The sequence below is a fragment of the Ictidomys tridecemlineatus genome, chromosome 2 (assembly GCF_052094955.1).
Source record: "Ictidomys tridecemlineatus isolate mIctTri1 chromosome 2, mIctTri1.hap1, whole genome shotgun sequence".
NCBI lineage: Eukaryota > Metazoa > Chordata > Mammalia > Rodentia > Sciuridae > Ictidomys > Ictidomys tridecemlineatus.
Window position 1 is genome coordinate 132,672,920 of NC_135478.1, and position 19,702 is coordinate 132,692,621.

Here is a 19,702-nt window from a genome sequence, read left to right on the forward strand (position 1 = left end):
TCTGCACTCAGATTGTTAAGAAAGTCTGATGTCCCCCACTTCCATCTTGCCTCAAGATGCCTCCACTCTGCATCCAGGAGCATTCAGGCCTCCCACTCCCAAACCCCCTACCCTTCACAGTCTTCAAGGAAACTCCTTTCTTTTCCTCCACCACCCACCTGCCTCCCAGGATATAGCAACTGCCCACCACCCACCCTCAGTATGGCATGATTATTTCCTATGGTTTATCTACTTTCAGCTCCTGCTCCACATGCCACACCACAGACAGCACTAGGTTTATGGTTTATACCCTTCAGGGAATGGGGGAAGCCCTCAGGTGGGAAAAGCCCTGTGTTTGGTTGTGATTGTGGATCCCCATTACATATCCTGTGACCTCTTGGGCAAGGTTAGCAAGAGGACTTGTGAGTTAACAGGGTTAACCTTGCCTCCCCAAGGTTGCTGTGGCAGGGCCAGGCACTGTCTGTGCTTTTCTCTCTGGAATACATATACCTGAGGAGCTGAGGAAGTGCCTCAAACTCCCTAGGCAGCAACTTCATTTCCTATCCTGCTCAGGAAAGTCTTGTAAGCTTGACACATAGAGAGACACTTGTAGCTCCCCAGCTGGGCTCATGGAAGGTCTGAAGGCCAGAGGAGTTCAGGGGCAGGCTCAGATTGTTGCCTGGGTTCACACCCCAGCTTACGCTTTGCCTCTGTGGGTTTGGGGAAGTGTGTGTTTGGTTCCCTTATTTGTGAGAAATGAGAATAATAAAAGTACCTGTGTCAGGGAAATTATAGGAATGAAGTTGAAACCCAGGAATGTCATAGTGGGCCTGGCCCACAGTCCCTGCTCCTGGGAACTTCCCAGAGAATCTGTGAGGCAGACCTCAGCTCATGATATGATACTCATTTTTCCCTTCCTATGCACACAGCCTTGAGATTGTGAGGTCATGCCTTGTTGGAGCTCCCTTCTCTGGGCTGCACAGACCTGGTTCTAGGAGTATAGGGATCTGCAGGTCTGATGTACCCCAAGGAAGGAACTTTTACCCTCCAAAAATGAGGCTTGCCTTTGCAGGGAGCTCCCCACAGCAAAAGCTGAGCCCCCAGGTAGCTGTAAGCTCAGAACCTTCTAGCACCTGTCCATCAACTTATCCCAAAGGTTGGGGAATGTTCATAAGTATGTCTCTGTGTGTGTGTGTGTGTGTGTGTGTGTGTGTGTGTGTGTGTGTGTGTGTTTAGGGTTCCCACAGCCCGTGTGGTGTAAATGAGGATAAGAGAATCTGCAGCACTTGGTTTAGACAGAGCTCAGACCTGTTTCATGTCCTATGACCTTGCAACTTGGACTAGTTAAACACACCTTATTGGAACCCCAATGAGAATGCAAACCTATTTTAATAGAAATCCATATTTTTTCTGTATCTCTATTTAAATAGATTTTAATTATTGACAGCAAATTTAAGTTTTTTATAATACTATATAGGGAAAATCAGACCCACAGACCAGATGCAACTTTATTGTGTAGAATGGGATAGGCTGCTGCCAAATGTCCCATCTCACTTCCTCACTGATACCCAGATATACTGTCTGCCTTCTTTTCTGTAAAGGCCAGCAGAAGGTCCAGTAGGTGTCCTGGGTTGATGTAAGATCCCTTACAGGGTCATGTGAGGTATTCTGTTACAGCAGGCCACACCCCCATGTGCTTCTTACAAAATGCTTTCAGGATTCTGCACAATGGATTCTTAGGAGAGAAGCTGCTAGATCAAAATTAAATTTTGATAGAAATTCCAAATTGTCCTCTGGACGGATGGTATCAGTTTGAAATCATGTGATGCCTGGGATTCCTCAGAGGCATCCTTTCTGGTCTAGAAGCAGGCAGAGGCAGGGCCAGTGACAGGGCCCTCTACCACCTGGGTAAAGAGAGGTAAAGACACAGGCTTCCCTGCACCCTTTGGGCCCTGCTAGCCCCAATGCCTGTGATGACAGAAACAGCAGCCACCATTTATCACATTCTCACTGAGACCCTCAAGGGCTGGGCAAGTTCTCCCTTCAGACCTGCAAGACGGGGATCACTCAGATCCTTTGTCTGATAGTATAGCCACATTCCAACCAGCCACCATGGGCCCAGTCCCAAGACACAACCTTCCTGCAAGACCTCAGCCTGAGTATTGGCTCTTCTCATCAAGAGCCTTGGGCTAAAGACCAGAGTCCAGGTTACCAGGCACAATATGGGCTTTTAGATAGAGGAGCAAGGATGGAGCCCAGAGGGGCCCAGGGATTAGACCCTTACAAGACCAGCATCATGTAAGAGCTTCACAAATGTCTTATAATCAGGTCCCTCTGAACAATTGTGTCTTGGAGGAAAAGCCTGGCAAGCTAGCAAGGACTTCCTGCCAACCACGCCTGCATGTGGCTTCAGGCATTGGCCCTAGGCCTGTGACTATACACATGACTTCTGTAAGTTTTTCTGCATCTAGAGGACAGGCAGACGCTGGCTCCTCAATTCTGATGCTGATGTAATAAGGTTGTGAGGTAGTTGTGAAAGCACTCGGCTCAGGACCTAACATGTTGGAAGGATTCAGCAAATGTTAAGTACATTTCTACTGGTTGTTCCCGGCAAGTGTAAGAGAGAAAGAAGAGGGGAAGGATGTAACTTTGGGACTTTGAACATAACCTGGATTGTTCCAGAATGCTGAGAATATCTCCAGGGACATGCCTCAAAATGCCAATGGGGGATTTGGGGTTTGGGGGCTACACTCCCAACTCATGCCCAAAGTGGAAGAGTGCTACCTATTCAGCCCACATAGGTATTTGATTCCTTTTTTGGCCAGAGCCCTTGTCAGTCCGATTCCTTTCTGATCTTCCCTGAGTTTAAATTTTTAGTGTGGAGCCTCTTTAAGAAAAGTGATTCTTAATTAAGGATCTGTATTCAATAGGAATGTTTTGAATTATAGGAAACCAAAAATCTGACTGATAATCAGCATGTGGAGTTGGGTGGGTCCATGGCATCAATCTTTCTTCCCTTATTCCCTGCTCCCCGTCTCCTCGTGGTTGCCAGTCATTCTTATATAGTTGCAGTCAAAATTTAGAGGGACACTGAAGTTTGCCCTCCTGCTAAAATCAGGTTTCCCTTCACCTGTCATTGACCTGAAATGAGTCACATGTTCAATCGCCAACAAAAAGAGAAAGAATTTCTGTGCTCGGCTTAGCCTAATCATGACTTAATGTGCTACTCTGCCCATCTGAGAAAAATAAATAAATCTCAGTTCTAGAAACTGAAGAAGGGGCAAGTGGCTGTATTTTTTCTTGGCTGTAATCCAGAGTATCTCCAACATTCTGAACTTATGTGAAAGACAAAAAGAGTACAAATTCTTAAAAAGAGTGGATCTCATTAAGAGTGGCTTTTATCAGAGAATCTTTCCTTTTTGGAATGAAAATATCTTTGTAATTGGCCAAGGGAGACCCTCCTCCCTCTGCACTTATAGTCTTCATACCATGGATGGTCGTGTTTTGCTAACCAGACCCCTGAAGGGCATACAGCCCATCCCTAGTAACTTTACCTTGGCTATCCCTGTGTATGCTGGTGCCAGTTGGCACATTTTACAAAGCCCTAGAAGCAGAATAACCTGGTCTTTACATAATCATACCACTGCCTTTCCCCCAATCAGGCTGAAGCCCTGTCTCACTAACTCTGCAGCTAGCACCTTCTCCCCTCCCTTCACCAATATGGAAAGAAAAAGGAGATTCTACAGGACATAGTGCCACAAGGAAAGCCTCAGGGACAAAGGACACCCTGCTCCCTGCCAGCTACTGCAGGCTAATTATTGAAGGGCTGGTTTTGGAACTCTTTAAATTCAACTGTGGTAGTTTGAAATGATGGGTATGTTAGCTTTCATCATGATAATAAAATACCTGAAATAAACAACTTAAAAAGAGGAAAAATTTATTTTGGTTCTTGGTTTGAGAGGTTTCATGGTCAATTGGCTCCATTGCTTTGGGCCTAAGGCAAGGCAGAATATTATGATGGCAGGAGCATTTATCAGAGGAGATTGCTCACTTAATGGTGAACAGGAAGCAGAGAGGAGGCACGAAGGGTCCAGGGACAAAATATACCCTCCAGAGCCTACCCTCAGTGACCTACTTCCTCCAACTAGGCCCCACCTTCTGAAGTTTCCACCCTGCTCAACCCCATAGTGCCACCAGCTGGGGGACCAAATCTTCAACCCATAAGCTGTTAAGGAACATTTAGATCCAAACTATAACAATGGATCTTCCTAGACCCAGGATCAGAGGATAAAAAGAGATCCTTGATGTGTGGAGATCTCTAGTGACAAGTCCACCTGGCTACTCCCATTCCCTCCCTGTGCAGGTGGAGCAGATCCTGGCAGAGTTCCAACTGCAGGAGGAAGACCTGAAGAAGGTGATGAGACGGATGCAGAAGGAGATGGACCGTGGCCTGAGGCTGGAGACCCACGAAGAGGCCAGCGTGAAGATGCTGCCCACCTACGTGCGTTCCACCCCAGAAGGCTCAGGTACCACAGGGATGGCCCCACACCTGAGCCAGCTGTTGGCCAGGACTTCCAGAGGCTCAGCTGTCCCCAGACAGGACTCCCTGGGCTAGTGATAATGTCTCCACCTCACTGGGCCAGTTCTTACCATTTACTCCAAAGGTTCATCTCTGGAGCTGATGGGCCTTAGCAAAACTGGCTATTTAAAAATCTCACAATGAATGAATTCTCTCCAGTGTCACTTGGCAGATGCCAACCCAGTCCTGAGACTGGGCCATTACCCTAAGTCCTCAGTGGTTCCCTGGGTTCTGGGTGTCTCCATCTAAAAGAGCAGTTCCCCCTGACATTTCCTTAGTTTACCTTTGACATCTCCCACAGCTTGCTCTGGCATATCCCCAATGTCTGGGCCATGCTCCATGTCCAACTCCCCTGGGACCCTTGTTCCTGCCCTCCTCCACTCTCTGGCTCTGAGGTCATTTGCCCAGGTCCCACCCAACTCAGGTTTGACAGGTAGTACCATAAGGCTGAGCATATCTCCCTCTGCCTGCAGAAGTTGGAGACTTCCTTTCCCTGGACCTGGGCGGCACCAACTTCAGGGTGATGCTGGTGAAGGTGGGGGAGGGTGAGGCAGGGCAGTGGAGTGTGAAGACCAAACATCAGATGTACTCCATCCCCGAGGACGCCATGACGGGCACTGCAGAGATGGTGAGCAGCTTGGGGATAAGAGGTGGGGTCAAGACAATTCAAAACCTTAGGGAGTCACCAGTCCTGGAAAAAAGAGCTCACCCACCCACCAGGGACAGGGGAAACTGAAGTCAAGAGGTCTAGTCAGCCTCAGAGGCACAGCAAGGCCGCTTAGAGGCCTCAGTAGACAGCCACTAGGCATGGCCAATGTGTTCAAGTCTCACGGTCACTGTCAGGCCAGTGTTGGTGATAGAACTGGCTAAACTGAGGTTAGGGGCAGAACTCCTAGCTGGTATGACCTTGTCCCAGAAGAAAAGTCAAAGGGTGAGGACTGTCTGACCTCCTGCAGCTGTGCAGCCTACCCTCCCCATTGCCTTCCACCAGGTGCATGCCAAATTGGGTGACAACAACCACAATGTCTGCCTAGGCAGCAAGGCCCTCCACCATGGGGAAGACTAGAGGGCGAGCATAGAAGTGAATAAACCCTGAAGGGAGGGGCAAAGCCAGAGTCCCTAGACATGACCAGGGGCAAGGCCAGTTTCCAGAGGGAGGGTTCTAAGGCAGGAGATTGCCCAAAACTGCCTGGCCCTCATACACCTGAAATTTGCTCTCTATCCATGGAAATGGATAGCAGGAATGGTATGGGCATCTCCCTGGATTCTGGTGCTCAGCAGGGAGCTTGGTCCATCTGCAGAGTACTCGGAAATGCCCCATTCTATAGACAGGCCTTTTGAGGGGATTTGAACCTTTTACAGGTATAGGGCAGCAAGGATACCTGGGAGTAGCACCAAGAGTCTCACAGGACAGTTAGCAAAGCCTTGGTGCTGGGGAAGCAGGTGACAGCACAGCTAAACTGGGCACCAGCCTCAGGAGCTGCTATAAACAGAGCTCTGCATCCAGGGAGGTGCAGGGCTTGAGTTCTGACAAACAGTAAGAGGTGAACTGTAGACAGGCCTGATGGTCATTGGAAGGGACTGATTGCTTAGCATCCCCTGAGGAACACCTTGGCACAAAGTCCTGGGGAAGGGCTGCCAGGTGGCCTAGGATGGTAACCCAATGACCATTTTGGTGCATCTCCCAGCTCTTTGACTATATCTCTGAGTGCATCTCCGACTTCCTGGACAAGCATCAAATGAAGCACAAGAAACTACCCTTGGGCTTCACTTTCTCATTCCCTGTGAGGCACGAAGACATTGACAAGGTGGGCCAGGTAGAGGGGAGGGATAATGAAATGGATGGATATGCACCCCAGAGGAACTCCGCCCCTGCTGCTGGGAAAGAGTCCAAACTCAGCAGGGAGAAAAATATAGATTCAAATTGTGGCCCCATAATTTACTGTCAGTGAAACTTTGGAAAATAAGAATAATTTCAGCTGATTCTTACTATGTGCCAAAGCCTGCCTACAATCCTGAGAGGCATGTGCTATAATCCCCCCTGCTACAAATGAGGAGAAGAAACTGAGGTTAAGCAGCTGACCACCTCATCACTTCTTTTTTATGTAAACATTTTTTAGTTGTGGATAATTACAATACCTCTATTTAGTTTATGTGGTGCTGAGAATCGAACCCAGTGCCTCACATGTACAAGGCAAGTGCTCCACCATTGAGCCACAACCCCAGCCCAACACATCATCACTTCTGGCTGAGTCAAAAATGTGAAGGATCTGAGATTTTTACCTCACCTACAACTCACAAGCTAGCCTGCCAGTTATGACCAAACACACACACACACACACACACACACACACACACACATTATCTATAAATACACATATAATACGTACATGACACATAAATTTTATATGTCTCTATACATATACACATACATAAAACATGAGGCCTCTGGGTCTGAAACAAAGCAAGGTCATAGCTCAAGGCAAAAGCAACAGCTGGAGCAACATCTCACATGGTTTTTCGAGGCCCCAGCTCCCTCAGAGACACAGAAAGGGCTGGGTGGTACTTCTTCTGCTACAGGAGAGGAACTCTGATCTTATACCGTTGCTCCCCTTGGGACCTATCTTTACTCTAGGGTATACTGCACATTCTTGGGCTGGGGGTGTAGCTCAGTGGTAGAGGGCTTACCTAATATGCTCGAGGTCCTGGGTTCAATTCCTGACACCACATACAAAAAAATACACATCACATTCTTAAATTGGCTGGGACCTAGCCCTGCAGAAATGTGAGATATTTATGGAAAATTGTTTCCAACATTTATCAAAGCTGTGTGGATACTGAAAACTTGTTTCCTCAACTGTAAAGTGAGATACATGTCCCTGTGACCTGAAAAGGAACTAGTCTAAGGCCATGGTTCTCTGTCTAACACCAGCAACCACAAGACCTTCCTCTCCCCACAGGGCATCCTTCTCAACTGGACCAAGGGCTTCAAGGCCTCTGGAGCAGAAGGAAACAACATTGTCGGGCTTCTGCGAGATGCCATCAAGAGGAGAGGGGTGAGAACACCTTCATCTGCCAGTTGAGGGAGGCCCTGGGCCCCTCCTCACTGCACCAGTGGACCCTCTCCCAAGCCCTATCACTGCAGCCCCATCTGTGCTTCTTGGCAGGACTTTGAGATGGATGTGGTGGCAATGGTGAATGACACTGTGGCCACAATGATCTCCTGCTACTATGAAGACCGCCAGTGTGAGGTTGGCATGATTGTAGGTAAGGGCTCCTTGCACTTCTGGCCCTTCCAAAATGGGCAGGGGCTCTGCATGAATAACTGGTTTCAGTCAGTGCAGTGCCTAGGGCTAGAGCTAAATGGTCTTGGAATATGTGGTGTTGGCTCTACATGCTGGTAGAAAGCATTTTGTAGCATCATGTTATCAGATGGTCCACCAGCTGCACACCTGCTCAGCCCATCAGATGTAATTAAAACCCTTTATCCAGGGCTGGGGATGTGGCTCAAGCGGTAGCACGCTCGCCTGGCATGCGTGTGGCCTGAGTTCAATCCTCAGCACCATATAAAAACAAAGATGTTGTGTCCGCCAAAAAATAAAAAATAAATATTAAAAAATTCTCTCTCTCTCTCTCTCTCTCTCTCTCTCTCTCTCTCTCTCTCTCTCTCTCTCTCTCTCTGTAAAAAAAAAAAACAAACAAAAACCCTTTATCTGGCAAATGGACCACACTGACAAATTTGTCCAAGTGGAAGAGGATAAACAAAAGTGGTGACATCCCTTCCTGCAAGGTCTTCCTATGGGCCTGTCCTGCCCAGGCTCCTCCTCTAACTCACTACCTCTGCCCCTAGATCCCACCCTGCCCCAACCTGGAGCAAAGCAAGCGTCTGGAAAGGGAACTGCAACCCTACCCTCCCATCCAGATCCTCCACAATAATCTCCAGAATTTCCCAGAAGATTGTATTCTTAGAAGGAGCTAGCATTTCCTGAGTAACAATCCAGTCAGACCAGATACCTGCTGTGCACACAGATGTGGGGGTGTTTTTCTATACTTTCTGAGCCCTGGTTACCCAGAAAGTCCATGTTAAAAGTTATTTATGAATTTGGGGATTTAGCTCAGTGGTAGAGCACTTGCTTAGCATGCATAAGGCCCTGAGTTTGGTCCTTGGCCTTGAGGGGAAAAAAAAGTTATTTGCTTCTAAGGGCCCTTCAGAACCAGCTCTGAGAAATAATGTATTTGTATTGGTAGGTTCCCATCTATAATTATATTTCCCCCAAAAATATTATATATATATATATATATACATATAAACATCATAAACATTTATATATGTATCTCTTAAGCTCCAGGCTGACCTCACTTTGTCTCTCGTCTTGTTTCCTACCTTTATTTTCACTCCCAGTACTGGGAGATTGAACCCCAGGTCCTATATATGCTAACAGCACTCTACCACTGAACTATATCCCCAACCCTTTTTTTTAAATTTATTTTTCAGCTGCAGTTGGGCACAATAAATACCTTTATTTTAGTTATTTATTTTATATGGTGCTGAGGTTCAAACCCAGGGCCTCACATGTGCTAAGTGAGTGCTCTACTGCTGAGCCACAACCCCAGCCCCTCCCCAGCCGTTTTTGATATTGTCTTGAGACAGGATCTTGCTAAATTGCCCAGGCTCCCTCAAATTTTCAATCCTATTGCCTCAGCCTCCCAAGTAGCTGGCATTACAGCTGTGTGCCACTATTCATAGCTCTTACTTTTATTCTTGCCTTTCATAGAGAAAGTTGTCTTTAAGCCCAGCATCTACACATGAGCTCTAGTTGGCCCTAGCTGTGCCCCCCCCACCACCAACCCTCTCCCTTGGAGTTACCTGGGGTTTCCAAGAGACCTCAACCTGAATTCTCACCAGAACAAGCTACAGCTGTTTGGCCCAGGCATACCGCTCCCAGGATGCTCTTTGGTGGCCCATGACTCACATCTGCCCCCACACACTCTTGGTGACTGCTCAGTGTTTAAAATCGTGTTTACAATAATTTCCAAGGTCTAAAATTGGGAGAATTAACATCAAAGTCTGGATTTCTGTTCTAACAAAACAAAACAAAAGAAAAACTGGAAGGCCAAGTATCACTGGGCTCTAATTTCTATAAGCAGCCCTGATGACCAGCACTGCAGTTTTCCCTGCTGCCTTCAGGGCTGTGTAGCCCACATAGTCAGCTCAGTATGATACTCTACCTTCACTATCAAAAATCTTAATAACTTATGAACAAAGGACCACACATTTTTACTTTGCTTAGGACATGGCAAATGACAAACCTTGCAGCCATTCTTGCCTGTGGTAATCTCTGGGCTGTTCCAAGAGTTCATACTATGCCTTACTCACTTTGGGGTGCCCCCCAAACAGGGTTCAGGATGTCAAAAAACAAGGCACTTTGACAAGAGAAAGCCATAAATCTCACAGCCACCTCTAGTTGGCAGAATAAGTTGGCACACAGTTGTTCTCCATCCACCCAACCAGCCAGGTAATGGGTGGGGAAGGTGTTACTGTCCCCTTTTAGAGAAGAGGACAGCCCAGAGACTGGCCCATTTACTCTGGGTCACACAGTCAGCCCAGATCTTCCAATCCTCTCTCCTCAGCTTGTGTAGCCTAATGTGTCCCCATCCCTGTAGGTACAGGCTGCAATGCCTGCTACATGGAGGAGATGCAGAATGTGGAGCTGGTAGAAGGGGATGAGGGCCGCATGTGTGTCAACACTGAGTGGGGTGCCTTCGGGGACTCAGGTGAACTGGATGAGTTCCTGCTGGAATATGACCGCATGGTGGATGAGAGCTCTGCGAATCCCGGTCAGCAGCTGTAAGGACACCCCCCAGCCCATCTCTGGGCTGCTCTCGCTGGGAATGCAGCAGTACATGGGAGCCCCACCACCACAGATAATGGCTTGTTTTTAAACAGGGGAAAACAACCTGCTCATTCCCCTGTAAGCTGGCTCTTCTTCAAGTCAGTCATGCCTTGCCCCTGTGAACCCAGAACAGGGAGAGGCACTGCTTAGATAAGGCCAAACTTCCCCGTTCTGACAGGTGACCTTGGTCATAGAGAAGGCTCTGACCCTCAGCAGTGTTTACCAGGTTTAACCCAGAGTTCCTTAAAGCACATATTTGTCTCCATTCACAAAATGAATATTAGTGTTTTGTGAAATGCTATAAATTAGCAGAATACATCTTGGGAACACCACACAGATCATAGCTATCACTTGTTAGCCACCTGCTAGGTGCCAGACCCATGCTAATTCCTTTATGAGCTTCATCTTCATCACAGGCCTCTATTAGGTGAGTAGTATTAAATAAATTTCAAGATAAAAGTGTGGAAGCCACCAAGAAAGTTTCAGAGGGACTGAATAGAGGCTTCAACTTCATCCCTTTCCCTCACAGAGCCAACAGGTGGGCCAGATGTGTTGAAAACGTGCACATTCCTAGTATCCAAAGTTTCTAAAACCCCTGTTTATAAACGAGTGAGAAGCATGAAAGCCAGGATGTGGGGCAACTGGGAGGGGGTGAAACCAAGACACCCCTATGGCTACCTCAGAACCCTAAGGGGGAAGTGGTGGAGACGTCCCCAGCAGGTCACCTGGTGTAACCCTCCTCCCATGTCCAGGTATGAGAAGCTCATTGGCGGGAAGTATATGGGAGAGTTGGTGCGCCTCGTGCTTCTCAAACTGGTGGATGAGAACCTGCTGTTCCACGGGGAAGCCTCAGAGCAGCTACGCACTCGCGGCGCTTTCGAGACCCGATTTGTATCGCAGGTGGAGAGGTGCGTGGAAGAGATGGGGCCAGCCACAAAGGACAAGAGGGCAAGGGCAGGGTCACAGAAACCCTTATGGACAGGGTCCTAGGCGAGGCAGAATCTCTGGCCTAATACACCAGGATGAGGAGGAACTGGGAGCAGAATCCTGAGTGTTCTCTGGCCCCAAGCCGAGCAGTGGCCAAGTAGCTACCCTGTGCACATTTCCCCCACAAGATGGTTCCTCACTCCCACAGACACCTTCACACTTCATTCACACTACAGCTCCCAGGTGCAGCAATGTTTTTGCACCACATTAGAGCACAGACCCAGGGCTTAGAGGGAGCAGTAAAAATGAAGTACTGGTCTCTGGCAAAATCTGCCTGCTGCCTTCCAGAGCACAAGTCCCAACTGCTTTGACTGGGTGAGGTGGGTAGGATCATCCCTTCTCCAGAGAGGGCCCATGGCTCTGCTAGCCAGACCTGGACAACCACCCTTCCACCTCCCACCCTGCAGCGACTCAGGTGACCGCAAGCAGATCCATAACATTCTGAGCACACTGGGGCTGAGGCCCTCCGCCACTGACTGCGACATTGTGCGCCGCGCCTGCGAGAGCGTGTCCACGCGAGCAGCGCACATGTGCTCAGCAGGGCTGGCGGGTGTCATCAACCGCATGCGCGAGAGCCGCAGCGAGGACGTGATGCGAATCACCGTGGGTGTGGATGGCTCTGTGTACAAGTTGCACCCCAGGTAATTCCCCCCCCCTGCACCCTAGGTGACCCTCCCCACCCTGGCACCCCTCTCCCTACTAAAGGGAGATCCAAATGGCGTGGCCCCCAGGAATTCATGAGCCTCTTTGGGTTGTCCCCCTAGGCCTGGATGGGATGGAGGGTCGGCTGGGTTCTGGGCGCCCAGGAGAGGTGGGGGTTAGCAGAGGTGAGACCTGGAGGGCCAGAAGAGCTTGTAAGGCAGCCCTGTTTCCCTCCGATTCAGCTTCAAAGAGCGATTCCACGCCAGTGTACGCAGGCTGACGCCCAGCTGTGAGATCACTTTCATCCAGAGTGAAGAGGGTAGCGGCAGGGGTGCGGCCTTGGTTTCCGCAGTGGCCTGTAAGAAGGCCTGCATGCTGGGCCAATGAGAGCCAGGCTGCGAGGGCTGAACCTGGACTCCATGGGGACTGCGCTCTCTGTAGTTGCTCCCAGCTCACCAGGGCAGGAAGCTGCCTATCCTGCTGCTAATCCTGGAAGATGGTGAGAGGTCACTGGAGCCCATCAGGCCTCTTGGCCTTTTCTCCAGAAGTCGGTGGGAGAACCCCAGAGCCCTGGGGTAAGGGGCTGAGAGGAGCAGAAACAGAGACTCCAAAGGCCCTGGCCCTTCCTGCTGAAATCAACTACTGAGATGTAGTTGCTCACTCAGGACTTTGTTGCATTTCCACACTGTCTGCTTCTCAGAGCTGCCAGCCTGGCCTGGGCTCCTGCTTTGAGATGGGAGTGCCCTTGGGCACCTGCTGTGGCTTGGCTTCTGTGAAAGCTCACCCTGCTTGGGAGGCAGGGGGCAGGCAACTCCAGCAGCTTGGCCAGATCAGACCTGGGCCCACAGGGGACAGTGGGCTGCTGGTCACCCAGGCCTCACTGTTTCTTGTGTCTGACCCAAGAGGATAAAGAGCCATAGGAGAAGGCCCAGCTGTGGGGAGAGGACTTCCCAGTCTGCAGGTGACCCCAAGAGACCTTTTTCTTCACACACACACACACACAACACACACACCCCTGAGATAGGCCCTTACAGGTGATGAGACAGAGCCCCCAGTATCCTGCCCCAAGCGTCCCACAAAATGGAGGAGGCACCATCAGGAGTCCTTCAGCCTGCTCCCAGAGGCAGGAAGGTGTCTTTGGCTCTAAGGGCACTAGTCCAGGAAGAAATCCCAGAAGCATTCAGCATACCTCCAAGGGACCATCTCAGCCCCCTCTCATCTTCATCATATCTCCCATGTGTCACACCACCCTTTCCATGCCCAACCTGGGACTATGTGGGGTTTTTAATTAAAAACTTTAAAAAGTTTGAATATGGCCTTTATTTGACCTCTGTGCATAAGAACCATGGGGACAATATATGAAGAGACAGACATCGTCATGTGGCTATATCTTAGAATGCGTTATCCTCCAGCCTGCTATACCTAGGAGAATGTGAAGAATGACAGGATAAGCTGTGGGAATGGGATGATATGGGGGATCAGAGACATAAAACACTGCCTGCCACACAATGAGTGGGATGGAAGGAGTACCAGGCAAGTCATTGTTCTAGTGGGCTGGCCCTGCTGCAAGTTGTTCTCAGGTCCTGTCCCCTCAGAGCCAAATAGGTAGCGACATGGAGTAGAGGCCAGAGATAGAAGATATCACACAATTCTAAGGTCTCTCTATAGAGACTTTGGTAGGTGAAATATCAAGTGTAGGACCTAACGCCATCTTTAGGTAGAATGAACAATTACATATATAGACAGATTTGTGTCATTGTGTTGCATATTCGTTTCTCAACAAAAGAAACTTCTTTGTCTCATTTAGAACATGACCCAAAGTTGTAATTTTGGAAAGTCACATCCTCTGTGAGATCTTCTAATTTTTCTGGTACTTCTAATGTGGAATTGCTCTGGTCCTCTTCATTCATTTGAGTTTAAGTTCTGTACTGTAAGTTGACACAGCATCTGATTGCTTCACCATCCAGATAATGGGATTGTTAGAGCATACACACATTAGGACATATTTTGATATAAATGGCTTTCAACTTCTTCATATTACAGTTTGAGGTATTATATTGATTTTTAAATGTTTTTGTGAAGCTAAGTTGCATATCTGAATTGAAAAAAAAAATGAAATGAATTTTACTTCCAGACAGTAAAAGAGGTGTTAACAAAATATTTAAAAAGGGAACCTGGGGTCTAATGGATGAGAGTGCCTGCCCTCTTTCAGCCCACCACTGATATATATGGGCCTTGCATAGCTGGGTTGGGGTGAGTGTTGCCAGCAGGCCCAGCCAGGGAACCCACTCCTGCTTTTCTCAAGCAGTCCAGCTACTCTAGCTCCTCTGAGATGCCCCTGATCCCTCAAGAAGCTGGTGGGGTTGCTACTCTGAACAGCAGAGGGCGTCCGGGCCCCTCTGTCCACAGTTCAACACTACCTGAGAGGCCCTGTGACCCTCTTTCATGGGGTGCCAGGGGAGGGTCCATGCTCCAAAAACTTCATGCAAAACAGAATCACATAGATCTGCTATGTGCAAGCCCTCTGGGGTTTAGGTGTTGAACAGGCTGGGTGTTCAGGAGGAAGCTACAAAAACAAGTTAGCCATCAAGTGAATGGGAAACATGCCCACAGTTCCCAGTTAATGTCATCATAGAGGTGCTAAAGGAGGTGGAGTTGAGTTGAGGCTTGTAGGACAGCAAGATTCCAAATGAAAGATATGAGAACACTCTAGAAGAGCAGGCCACAATAGCAGGGGCACAGAGGTGGAGAGTAGCCAGTACACTTTTCACCCCCAGAATTGCCCCAAAGCCAAGTAAATGGTCCTACAGGGTATAGACAACTCAGAGATGCCTGTTGTCACTTAGTCAGGGGGCAAGAGGCCAGAGCTGAAGGTCTTCACCAAAACCTCTGGGAATCCCAGGTCTTAGACCAGAGATCATCCTCAGAAACACTGTCTCCTTCCAAGCAAAGTGGTGCATGCTTGTAATCCTGGGGGCTTGAGGGAGGGAGGTTCAAGGCAGGAGGATCACAAGTTCAAAGCCAGCCTTAGCAACTTAGTGAGGCCCTAAGCAATTTAGTAAGACCCTAACTCAAAATAAAAAATAAACACAGCTGGTGATGTGGCTCAGTGATTAAGCACCCCTAGGTTCAGTCCTTAGGACCAAAAAAAGAAAAAGAAACTCTGTCTCCCTAAGCCTATAGGGCCTGGACTGGCCTGGCCTAGCCAGAGCCTAAACTGGACCTGCAGAAGAGATTCTCAGATAAGGGGCAACAGGAACCCTTAGCTGATACCTATAATGGTGAAAGCTTTGAGCTACTCTGCTCTGGGGAGACACAGTGAGTGGTCACATGAGATGGATGGACCCCAAGATGTTACATGTGGACATGAAGGTCACCAGGAATGTAACTGGAATCTGCTTGGGGCCCTCATCCTCTTCTAGCCCAGTCAGGGGCTGCCAAGTTTGGGCCTGTTCTCTGCTGCTCTCCTTATTTGGACCGCCAGGTGATAAGGCTGGGACATAAAGGGGGTCTGGCAGCAAGAGGGAGCAGCAATTCGTGTCAGAGAAGATGGTAAGTGCCTGATGGGGACAAAGAGACCAGCAATCTCCAGGGTTGGGAGGGGACGGAGCCAGGGACTTCTGTGGCTGTGTGAAGCCTGAAAGGTAGTACCCAGGGCTGGAGAGAGGATCCTCACCCTGAGTCTCCTGGGACTGCTCTTAGATTGTGCATGATGAGAAAGGGACTTTTAGGGGACCTGGGGAGAGGACTCCCTCTCATCCACAGTATTGTAGGCCAGCAGGAAGACTGGGATCCGGGGAAAGGCTGCAGCCACCAAGCAGACTCAGCGTGGATCTTCCAATGTCTTTTCCATGTTTGAACAAGCCCAGATCCAGGAGTTCAAGGAAGTGAGTGCCGCACCCCCAGGAAACCCCAACCCCATCCAAAACCTACTCCTTCCCATATGCACACTCTTCTCTGTGTGTTATGGCCCTGGCCCCTGATTGTCCTCCACACACCACCCAGGACTCTCTACCTCCTCACAGGCATTCAGCTGCATTGACCAGAACAGAGATGGCATTATCTGCAAGTCAGACCTGAGAGAGACCTACTCCCAGCTTGGTGAGTGCCTCTGCCTTCTGCCCACTACTCACCCACCTGCTCACCTGCTTTCCCAAGGGTCCCTGCTCAGAGAAAGAACTGTTTCCCTGCCCCCTTCTCTCTCTCCTTCCCATCTCCTTACACCTCCCTTTCCCTGCCTTTTCACCAGAAGCCAGGAAAAGGGGAAGGGCAGACTGGCCCTTCTCTGGGATACCAGGGTCCCTGTATTTGTATCATTCCCACCCTCATAGGCAAGGTGAGCGTCCCAGAGGAGGAACTGGATGCTATGCTGCAGGAGGGGAAGGGTCCCATCAACTTCACGGTCTTCCTCACACTCTTTGGGGAGAAACTCAATGGTGAGCCTGGGGCAGCTCTGGGTTCCCTTGACCAGACGTGGAGTCTGAACCTGCCAAACCCACCTGACCCTGCCAGAACCCTGTCTGGACTCTGCCTGGCCATGGCCTACCCAGGAGATGTGGAGCCTACCTCTGCACATCCTGGGCCCTGGTCAGTCCAGTGCTGACTTGAGTTCAGGAAACATCCATTCCTAAATCCTAACTCCTAGCCAGCCCTGCCCACTTCAGGAGGGTGATCATTCCCAGACCCTCTGATCCCTAAGGAACATTCCATAGGGGGGAATACCCCCACCTCTTATGGAACATGGAGAGCTCCCCCCCATGCAACTCTGGGCTCCTCCTGGATAGGGCTTGAGAAGCTGGGGACCTGAGTATTCACCTGGCTGCCTTGGTCTCCCAGGGACAGACCCCGAGGAAGCCATCCTGAGTGCCTTCCGTATGTTTGACCCCAGCGGCCAAGGGGTAGTGAACAAGGATGAGTAAGTGTCAACTCCCCTACCCACAGTGAGGGACAACATGCAGAAGCAGAAAGGGGCAGTGGGGCCGCTTACGTGGGGGGGCCACCTGAACCTTGGCCTTCAGTGTTCTTTGAGGGGTGACCAGCTCTTTCCTGGGCTATGCCACCCTTTCTCTCAGCTCAGATCCTCCCCACTTCCCAGGTTCAAGCAGCTCCTCCTGACCCAGGCAGACAAGTTCTCTCCAGCTGAGGTGAGCCTGCCCAACCCTGTTAGTACCTATCCCTAGAAACTTCTCAGGGCCCTCCCCAGCAGGGCATTGGGGATGCCTCCTGACCCACTGCCCCCAGCACCAGTATAGTATAGGCTGAGAGGGCAACTGGGCCTTTCCAGAGGATGTGCCATCTCTATCAAAACCTGTAGGGATAGATGTGGGGTTGGAGGGTGGAAGTATGCCAGGCAGGGAGACTGTGCAGACCAAGTGACCACTGGAAAAGTATCTTCATAGGGGGCTGGGACCATCTCTGTGACCAGGGTGCACCTTTTGACTTCTGCTTCCGTTTGAGCCTACTGCTTAGTCTGCCCAATGATGACCAACAGGAAAATAACCAGGCGTTTGGGGCTTGGAGTTAAAAAGTTTGAGGCCCCAAAACAGCCCCAGGTTGAGGGTAAAGGGTCACAGGTCCCCTAAGCCACATCTCTGCCAGTTGTTGCCTCCACAGGTGGAGCAGATGTTTGCCCTGACACCCATGGACCTGGCAGGCAACATCGACTACAAGTCCCTGTGCTACATCATCACTCATGGGGACGAAAAAGAGGAGTAAGGGGCAGGCCTGGGGTACCACAATAAACTCTGTTTCTGAATGAAAACTGTAATGTTGGCTTATCTGTGACAGAGGGGGTGGGGACCAGACAGGAGTCTCAGGGACTAATATAGGCCCACTAAGATAATGACCATCACACATACAACTCACTTCACCCCATGCTGCCAAATGAATTATGAACCATGACCATGAGCAGTTTATAGATGAGTACACTGAGGCCCAGAAAAGTGGTCACCTTGCTCAAGGCCAATTTCTAGAAGAGGACTTGTACCTCCTTCCACAAGCCCATGAACGAACCTCAAAGTAGGCACTACCCATATCCTCAAGGTTGTGTATAACAAAGAGTTTCTAGGCATTCAGCAAACTTTCCACCCAACTAGTGATAGCAGCCCCAACTGTAGAGCACCCTCGATCCACTGTACATTCCCCTCTTGGCACAGTGGTGTAGGTGGGTCCCATGTGAAACCATCCAAAAGTACAACCCAAATCTCATGGGAAATACAGGTGAGAATTATGGCATGACAGGAAATGGACACCAGAGCCCAGACCAGAGCACTTGGAGGTATTCAAAATAATACTAGAAATTGGCCTCAGGTCTCCTGAGCCCCTTATGCAAAGTACAGTGAAAAAGTACGGGAATGGGGAGGAAACTTATCTCACAGAATTGAGTGTCCCACAAGGAGAGAAATGAATTACAGTAGATGGGGTAGAGAGAGAAGATGGGAGGGGAGGGGAGGGGAGGGGAGGGGAGGGGAGGGGAGGGGGGATAGTAGGGAATAGGAAAGGTAGCAGAATACAACAGTTACTATATGGCATTATGTAAAAATGTGGATGTGTAACCGATGTGATTCCGCAATCTGTATTTGGGGTAAAAATGGGAGTTCATAACCCACTTGAATCTAATGTATGAAATATGATATGTCAAGAACTTTGTAATGTTTTGAACAACCAATAAAAAAAGAAGCTATATTCCATGCCTTAATAATTATGTCAAAATGGATCCTATTGTCATGTCTAACTAAAAAGAACCAATAAAATTAAAAAAAAAAAAAAGAATTGAGTGTCCCTATCTCCTACCTTATTTCAGAAACCAGTGGCTGAAGAAGTAGGTGACTCCTATCATTGGTACCTAAGGGACAGCAGGGGTCCCTCAAAGCACCTGAGGGAGAGATAGAGGCAATGACAGTTTAGTCAGACCAGAGCTGAGTAGTAGCAGCTCTTTGTGCCCCTCAGCTCCCTCCATGCCCTGCTGCAATGTCTGTAGTTAGAGAGATGAGAGGAGGTGATCAAGAGAAGACTGAGCCACCCATGTTGTCTTCCTGAAGTCCCAGGGGAAATCGTATTTTCACCTCAAGAGATGTTCAGTTAATCAGGATTTGTCAATCTTATTACTAAGTGGAGTCTTGAGATTTGATGTACTCATAGGTGGGATTTTTGTATGTGTGCATGTGATATTGGGGGATGAACACAGAGGGGCTTTACCACTGAACTATGTTTAAGTTGCCCAGGCTGACCTCAAACTTGAGATACTCTTGGCTCAGTCTCCTGAGTCTGGGATCATAGGCATGCACCTCCAAGCCCAGCTTCAAGAATAGCTGATTCTAGCAGGGCATGGTGGCACATGCCGGTAATCCCAGCAGTTTGGGAGTCTGAGAGAAGAGGATGGTGAGTTTGAAGCCAGCCTTAGCAACTTAGCAAGACCCTTAGCAATTTAGTAAGACCTTGTCTCAAAATAAACTATAACGGGGCATGGTGGCATATGCCTGTAATCCCAGCAGCTCGGGAGGCTGAGACAAGAGAATCGTGAGTTCAAATCAGCCTCAGCAAAAGCAAGGCACTAAGCAACTCTGTGAGACCCTGTCTCTAAATAAAATACAAAATAGGGCTGGAATGTGGCTCAGTAATC

General features: G+C 49.1%; 2 protein-coding genes across 2 annotated transcripts in view; both read left to right on the forward strand.

Annotated features, from left to right (window-relative positions):
- The window catches only part of Gck (glucokinase), a 54,280-nt gene extending 40,888 nt beyond the window's left edge, over positions 1 to 13,392 (forward strand). The window contains exons 2-10 of the mRNA XM_040291881.2: positions 4,343 to 4,505; positions 5,032 to 5,186; positions 6,247 to 6,366; positions 7,519 to 7,614; positions 7,726 to 7,825; positions 10,223 to 10,406; positions 11,205 to 11,360; positions 11,847 to 12,080; positions 12,324 to 13,392. Coding sequence (XP_040147815.1) covers positions 4,343 to 4,505; positions 5,032 to 5,186; positions 6,247 to 6,366; positions 7,519 to 7,614; positions 7,726 to 7,825; positions 10,223 to 10,406; positions 11,205 to 11,360; positions 11,847 to 12,080; positions 12,324 to 12,468 — 1,353 coding nt within the window. The 3' untranslated portion in view covers positions 12,469 to 13,392. The remainder of the gene's footprint in view (positions 1 to 4,342; positions 4,506 to 5,031; positions 5,187 to 6,246; positions 6,367 to 7,518; positions 7,615 to 7,725; positions 7,826 to 10,222; positions 10,407 to 11,204; positions 11,361 to 11,846; positions 12,081 to 12,323) is intronic.
- Positions 13,393 to 13,498: 106 nt separating this feature from the next.
- On the forward strand, positions 13,499 to 18,506 carry Myl7 (myosin light chain 7). The gene is made up of 6 exons (XM_078039818.1): positions 13,499 to 15,968; positions 16,107 to 16,182; positions 16,413 to 16,517; positions 16,918 to 16,996; positions 17,177 to 17,225; positions 17,695 to 18,506. Exons 1-6 carry the CDS (start codon positions 15,933 to 15,935, stop codon positions 17,794 to 17,796), a joined length of 447 nt encoding a protein of 148 aa, XP_077895944.1. The 5' UTR covers positions 13,499 to 15,932; the 3' UTR covers positions 17,797 to 18,506.
- The last annotated feature ends 1,196 nt before the right edge of the window (positions 18,507 to 19,702 follow it).